The 8103-nt window shown below is 38.0% G+C and overlaps 1 protein-coding gene across 1 annotated transcript in view; it reads left to right on the forward strand.

Moving 5' to 3' along the window:
• Positions 1–7062, forward strand: part of STK39 (serine/threonine kinase 39) — a 247505-nt gene extending 240443 nt beyond the window's left edge. Inside the window, exon 17 of the mRNA XM_080798606.1 lies at positions 5521–7062. Coding sequence (XP_080654732.1) covers positions 5521–5595 — 75 coding nt within the window. The 3' untranslated portion in view covers positions 5596–7062. The remainder of the gene's footprint in view (positions 1–5520) is intronic.
• The last annotated feature ends 1041 nt before the right edge of the window (positions 7063–8103 follow it).

Here is an 8103-nt window from a genome sequence, read left to right on the forward strand (position 1 = left end):
AAGTGCTCTCCTTTCTCTGCATCCTCACCAACACATGTTATTTCTTGTGTTGTTGGTTTTAGCCATTCTGACGGTATGAGGTGAAATCTCATTGTAGTTTTCATTTGCATTTCCCTGATGGTAACTGATGAATACCTTTTCCTGTGTCTTGTGGCCATCTTTAGGTCTTCTTTGGAGAAATGGCTGTTCATGTCTTCTGCCCATTTTTTAATTGGATTATTTTTTGCATGTTGAGTTTCATAAGTTTTTTTTTTATATATTTTGATACTAACCCTTTATTGAATATATCATTTGCAAATATCGCCATTCAGTAAGTTGCCTTTTTAGTTTTGTTGATAGTTTGTTTTTGCTTTTATTTCTCCGAAGACAGATGAAATGTCAAAAAGGTTACTGACTGTGTTCTCTTCTAGGATCTTTATGGTTTCAGGTATCACATTTAGGTATTTAATCCATTTCAAATTTTTCTGTATGGTGTAAGAAAGTGGTTCATTTTCTTTCTTTTGCAAGTGGCTGTCCAGTTTTCTCAACATCATTTGTTGAAGAGACTTTCTCCCATTGAATATTTTTTCCTGCTTTGTCGAAGATGAACTGACCACATACTTGTGGGTTTATTTCTGGGTGTTCTATTCTATTGCATTGATCTGCAGGTCTATTTTTTTTTTCTTTTTTTTTTAAGATTTTATTTGAGAGGGAGAGGAAGGGAGAGAGAATCTCAAGCAGACTCCACACTGAGGGCAGAGCCTGGCTTGGGGCTCAATTCCACAACTGTAAGATCTTGACCTGAGCTAAAACCGAGATGTTTAACTGACCGAGCTACCTAGGCACCCCTCCATATCTGTTTTTTTAAGCCAGTGCCATACTGTTTTGATTGCCACAGCTTTGTAATTTAAAGTCCAGAATTGTGATGCTTCTAGCTTTGCTTTTTCAAGATGGCTTTGGCTATTGAGTGTCTTCTGTGGTTCCACACAAATTTTAGGGGATTTTTGTTCTAGTTCTGTGTAAAATGCTGGTGGCATTTTGATAGGGTTTGCATTAAATGTCTAGATCACTTTGGGTGTACAGACGTATTAATTGTATCTGTAATTCCATAAGCATGGCATGTCTTTTCCTTTCTTTGTGTTGTCTTCAGTTTCTTGTCATCAGTATTTTATTTTATTCCTAGGTATCTTATTATTTTTGGTGCCGTTACAAATGGGATTGTTTTGTCAATTTCTCTTTCTGAGGTTTCATTATTGGTTATAGAAATGCCACATATTTCTGTACTTTTTGTCTCCTGTGACTGAATTTATCAGTTCTAGCAGTTTTTTTGGTGGAGTCCCTGGGTTTTCTATATAAAGTAGCAAGTCATCTGCAAATTGTGAAACTTATCCTTCTCCATCGATTTGGATGCCTTTTATACCTTTTTTTGTTGTTGTCTGATAGCTCTGGCTAGGACTTCTAGTATTATGTTGAATAAAAATGGTGAGACTGGACATCCTTGTCTTGTTCCTGACCTTAGGGGAAAAAGCTCTGTTTTTCCCCCTTTAAGGATGTTAGCTGTTGATTTTTCACAGATGGCCTTTATTATGTTGAGGTATGTTCCCTTTGTTGAGGTCTTTCATCATAAATGGATGTTGTACTTTGTCAAATGCTCTTTCTGTGTCTGTTGACATGACCATATGGTTCTTTTCTCTTATTGATGTGATCAATCACACTGATTGATTTAGGAACATTGAACCACCCTTGCATCCCAGAAATAAGTGCCAGTTGATCATGGTAAATGATTTTTTTTAAAAAGCATAAGCTTTTGGGGCACCTGGCTGGCTCAGTGGGTTAGGCCTCTGCATTCGGCTCAGGTCATGATCTCAGGGTCCTGGGATTGAGCCCCACATCGGGCTCTCTGCTCATCAGAAAGCCTGCTTCCTCCTCTCTCTGCCTGCCTCTCTGCCTACTTGCAATCTCTGTCTGCCAAATAAATAAATAAAATCTTAAAAAAAAAAAAGCATAAGCTTTTGAAGTCCTTGATAATTTTTAAGAATATAAAGGATACTTGAGACCGAGAAGTTTGAGAACTGCTGCTTTAAGGGTCTCTAATCCCTTTGCTCTAGAATCCAGAATCATTTTCATATTGCCCTCAGTGTTTTGCAGGCCACAGTGAGCGAGATAAGAACTCAGCCTTGGTTAAGAGAGAGTCAGCAGGGTAGTGGGGGAAGAAGAGCCGAATGCCTGAATGAAAGCCAGACAACCTGACCTGTGACTCTGCCAGGAAACTGAGTGTTCCAATGTAGCCAGCCACAGGAGGCACTGGGACAGAGGGTGAGAGATAGACTCCCTGTGTGATGTACCCACAATAATCACTGGTTTGATCACCCACTTGCATTGTAAATTCTCAACTTCTATTACTCTTTGCAAAAGGGATTTAAGATTTTTCTTTTAACCACTATTGGATACTTTATTTCTTCTCATTTCAACATCCTGCTAATTCCCATTGCCAAATTTCTGGTGTATCTTTGACATGCACTGATGTGCTTCCCATTGGCTAGTCCCTGCTTGTCACTGTCAGCAGCCATCCTTGCTCCTGTGGTGTTTGTCATTTGCCTATTAATTACACACATTGTGTCTGCCCCCATTCACTGCATTGAGTAAATGATGTTAGCAGGGGTGAAGAAGAAAGGAAGGTTTAAGGAGATATACAGACTGGTGTGGAACAAGAAAATAAATGGGGGTGAGGGGCTGGGTGGTGATTCTGATCTTACTACCCCTGACAACACAAACAGTGAAAATTGCCCTTTACTGAATATCTTGTCAACTAAAACTAAAGAAATCAATGGGCAGGCACAAAGTAAATTTTTAAAATGCCCACTTACATTTCTACCCTTTAGGCTATTGATTTTCTTATATAAGCTTAAGTACTGACACCATTATTTTAATTACTTAAAAATACTCAAGTTCTGTATTCTAATTAGCAGTTTATTGTAAGGGAAAATGTTGGGGGTGACAAAGGACTGAGTTTATGCACTGGTTTTTGGAGCAGTGCAAAGCAGTTTCAATGTGATGATTGGAAAGGGCTTTTTATTTTTACATGGGAAACTAATTGTTTTGACAATAATTTAGCAAGAATTAGGCCAAGAAAAGGTTTGTATGGCCCTTTGGCGATTAATTGCCCATTCCCAGTCATTTATCAAAACTTTTCTCCCCACTTGTACTTACATAATAGATTCTGGCTTATGCACTTTGAAGAGGTGGCCTGGAATGGTGTATGCATGCGCTGTGTGTGTGTGTGTGTGTGTGTGTGTGAGAGAGAGAGAGAGAGAGAGAGAGAGAGAAGGGGAGTTGAAAAAAAAATAAAAATTTTTGAATGAGGACAAGTGAGAGGTTTGATGAGCAATGACTTGTTTCCAGTTCCTTTTAATTTTGAAGAAAAAAATCAAAGTATTTGACACAATATAAGTTGGGACAATTTTAGGCAATAAATGTCCTAAAATATTAGAAACAAAATTGTTCTGGAAAAATAAATTGTTTGTCATGAGCCCTTCTACTACTTGGTAAACTTCTTTTCTGACCAGTTTTATAGAGTTCGCCTTTTGGTAAAAACCGTATTACCCTCAGTGACCAGTTAAATCACTTTTGCTCATTTTCATATTTTAACAACTGAAAATCTGTACATCTTAATTCCCTTCACATCTTTCACCCTTATCCCCCCACCCCCGTGCCACCACTCCTTTCTGGCAACCATCTGTTTGTTCTCTGTATTTAGAGTCTGTTTCATTGTTGTTCATTTGTTTTGTGTTTTAGATTCCATATATAACTGAAGTATGATAGTTGTCCTTCTCTGGCTAACTTTATCTCACTTAGCGTATATTGTTTAGGTCCATCCTTATTGGAAATGGCAAGATCTTACTCCTTTTTATGGATGAGTAATATTGAATTGTATATATATTCTACATCTTTATCCATTTATCTGTAGATGGACCCTTAGGTTGGATAACTTGGCTACTGTAAATGCTTCTGCAGTCAACATAGGGGTGCATATATCCTTTCAAAATAGTGTTTTCATTTTCCTTGGGTAAATACCTAATAGTAGAACTACTGGATCATACAGTATTTCTATTTTTAGCTTTTTGCAGAACCTACCATACTCTTTTCCACAGTGGTTGTACCAACTTGCATTCCCAGCCAACAGTGCACAAAGGATACCTCTTCATGTTGTTTCTTGTCTTCTGATACTAGCCCTTCTGACAGGTGTGAGGTGATATCTTATTTGGTTTTGAGTTAGAGTTCCCTGATGATTAGTGATGTTGAACATCTTTGCATGTGTATGTTGGTCGTCTGTTTGTCTTTGGAAAAATGTCTGTCCGGGTCCTCTGCCCATTTTTTATTGGGTTATGTGGGGGTTTTGTTACTGACTTGTAGGAATATTTTGGATTACTGACCCCTTATTAGATACAGAATTTGTAAATATCTTCTCCCATTTAGTAGGTTGCCTTTTTCATTTTGTTGATAGTTGCTTTTGCTGTGCAGAAGTTTTTTATTTTGGTGTAGTTCCAGTAGTTTGTTAGCTTGTCTCCCTTACCTGAGGAGACGGGTCTAGAAAATTGTTGCTAAGGCTGAGGTATAAGGCATGGTTTTTTTGTTTGTTTGTTTTTTGTTGTTTGTTTTTTGTTTTTTTGTAGGATTTTGGTGGGTTTAGGTCTTCAATTCACTTAGAGTTTATTTTTTGTGTATGTTATAAGAAAGTGCTCTAGTTTCATTCTTTGCATGTAGCTGTCCAGTTTTCCCAGCACCATTTATTGAAGAGATTGTCTTTTCCTCATTGTATATCTTGCCTCCTTTTTTGTAGATTAATTGACCATATAGGTACAGGTGTGTTTCTGGGCTCTCTTTCATGTTCCATTGATCTGTGTGTTTTTGTGCCAGTACCGTACTATTTTGGTTACTGTAGCTTTGTAGTATAATTTGAAATCTGGGATTGTGATACCTCCCTGCTTTGTTCTTCTTTCTCAAGATTGCTTTGGCTATTTAGAGTCTTATATGGTTCCATACAAACTCTGATTTGTTCTAGTTCTGTGAAAAATACTATTGGTATTTTGATAAGGATTGCACTGGGTAATATGGATATCTTAATTCTTCCAGTCCATGAGCTGAGCATGGTCTATCTTTCCATTTGTGTCTTCAGCTCCTTTCATTAGTGTCTTGTTTTCAGAGTATAGGTCTTTCATCTTTTTGGCTAAATTTATTCCAAGGTATTTTATCATAATCCTTTAAAATGATCAAGGAGCTCTAATGTGAAAGTATATTTAAAATCACTTTCTTGGCAGTCATTGACAGTTTCAAAGCTCCAAGTCTGGAGACTGTGGCATTTTAATGGGAACAAAACCCCCCCACCCCCCACACCATTTTCTGTACTTGATAGCAGATTTGTTACAGTAGTCCTTCAAGAGGATGATTCTCTGTCCTGGAAGACATGGGACACTGGCCCCCATACAGACTGCGCCTTTGCTTGGATCAACCGGCACTGAAAGTGTCTTTTTCCCTTTTCAGGCTTCAGGCTGTGATGGGTCGGAGATTCCTGATGAAGTGAAGCTGATCGGGTTTGCTCAGTTGAGTGTCAGCTGATGTATGTCCCTTGACATCTCCCTGATCTGTCATGCCCCTCACCTCACAACACTCCCCTCAATCTTCTTTCCCCCACCCTCCCACCCCCTCACTCCCAGTCCCCACAAAATCAGAAGATTGTGAAGAGTCTGGCTTCAATGAAATGGGATAAAAAAGAATTTTTTTAAACTTACAACACTCCGAGTTCTGCTTTATTCTCTAGCAATCCACAGTATGAGAACAAGCAAATGCCACAGCTGCACGACAGTTGCTAATTTTTCCAAAAGCTATTTAATATTCTTAGCAATCAATTTGGATATCCCTTAAGTGAAAAGAATCTGAAATACACTCAGGTGGTCCTATTTATTGGCAACAAAAGGAATTTTTTCTATCAGAAGCCTATTTCTTCTCTCATTGTTGTTCTTTCTGTTCTACTTTAATTGTACATCTGACAATACTGCCTCTTTTATGTTGTATTTAGAAATTAATATACTTATAAAATTAAGATTTATTAGCCAAACTTGAATTCTAGTTTTAAAACTGACTGTGAATTTTATTTTTCATATATTTATGCATTACACACCTTAGCTATAAGAAGAAAAGTTTTTGATTATATGCTTCTTGCAGTTAATCTCTTGTTATTTAAACAGAAAATTTCAGGTCTATCTTTGGAGTATTTATAACTTTTGATTTTTGAAATGACTGAATTAGGAACTAGGATGCTTATTCTTTTGGTTTGTTTGCAGAAAAACCAATCCACAATCTGATTGTCTCTTGGGAGAGGGAGGTGCCTTGCAAACTTTCATATTAAGAATGTGCCTGAGGCTGCTTTACTTTGGAATAGTCTCAGATCTAAAATTTCCTCTACATCAAGTGGCATATGTAAGTTTTGCTTCATTGGAACGTATAGAATGCTATATAAAATGTTGCCATTCTATTAGACTGCTCATTATGTACCCATCTCTGATTTGACTTCTCCTTAAGTGATAGGATTTGTTGTTCCAAAGGTGATAAACTTGAAACTACCAGAATCTGAGTTTTACTTGAAATTCTGCAGAATACCCAGGTGGAGTGAAAAATAGAAAGGGTTTTGTGCAATGACTAAAAAGGTAAAATGCAGTTAAGTTTCAAGAATAAATCCTTTTCAACCCAAGTAGCCCTCTGCTTGACTGTGTATTATGGAATAGTAAACCTTAGGATTTTCAAAATTGGAGTCTAAACTTTCAGGGAGGTGGGCTCCCAGGACGGTACCATTGCTCTTTCCTAGCTAACCCTAGATACGGCAGCTCTTTAATGTACTTTAAAAAGCAAATATATATTACTAAGGAAAGAAAAAGTTATTTATAATTGCCTTGTCATAATTGTAAAGGTGTTCTAGAGCCATTTGCATACAATTTAATGTAATTTCATTCCATTCTATTGTTTACACAACGATTACTCAAAGATGACTGCAAAGGTAAAAGGAAAATAAACGTGTATTGCACAAAGCGATTGTGTCCCCTTGTTTCCTTCCTCCTTCAGGTATTACCAGCATGGCGGTGGGGCTGGTTGGCACTTCCACGCCTCCTAAGAACTAACGAGTGAAAAGTGCCCTCAAGGGAACAAGGCGACCATTCAGTCAGAGGATCAGGTTTGACAAATATTCACACTTCGTGTAGACAGTGTTTGAACTCAAACAATAGGGCTGCAGGGAACAAGCGAAAAACAATTCCTTACCATGGCTTCTTTTTAGCCCGGAGGCTTGGAGTGCTGGCGACTTTTCCAGAGCTGGACTCCCAAGGCCTGGGTTCTAATAGCCCGAGCATCTACTTAACACTGTACACCTTGCAGACAAAACCAGGATGAGAAAAGGCCCTCATCATCTACTGGGAAAGTAAAACATACATGAACAACTGGAGAAGCCTTGTCTTGCAACATAGTAATAAGTATCATAGAATAATGTATGCTCCTAGTCCCATATCTTTACTGATTGCATAGGAATGTATATAAACTTCCTCAAATACTAAGACAAAGATTGTCTTAAAATGAAGGGACCGTAAGAACTGGTTAACAATATGAACACCAGGGTCAAGTCTGTACACAGAAGTTAGCCTTGAGGTCCTGCAGAATTGCAAAGCTAGGGCTCGTCGCAAAGAGCTGTCTGAGCAGACACAACCTGCTCTCGAACATTTTTCTTTTTAAACTTAGGAGAAATACATTTTTTCCTAGTACTAAAGCCTGGAATGAAATTTCTCTAGGAAATGAAACTTACGTATTCAGAACCTTCAAAACTCTCCCAACAGTCCTACAATACACACATAGTAAGTTTTGAACACACTTACCTTCTCTAGTACGTTCAGCAGATGTCCAGAGGTAGGTCCTGTGATAGGAAGTGTCATCGTCAAGGAGCTGAGAGCGTAGTCCAAGCAGTTATGGTAATCAGAAAATGTAAGTGAGTGCGCAACCTATCCTTTAGACAATCCTACGTGACTGTTTCTCTTAACCAAGCTTTAGATTAACAAGGACACACAACAATGCAGTGTTATGATC

The sequence above is a fragment of the Martes martes genome (genome assembly GCF_963455335.1).
Source record: "Martes martes genome assembly, chromosome: 3".
Classification (NCBI taxonomy): Eukaryota; Metazoa; Chordata; class Mammalia; order Carnivora; family Mustelidae; genus Martes; species Martes martes.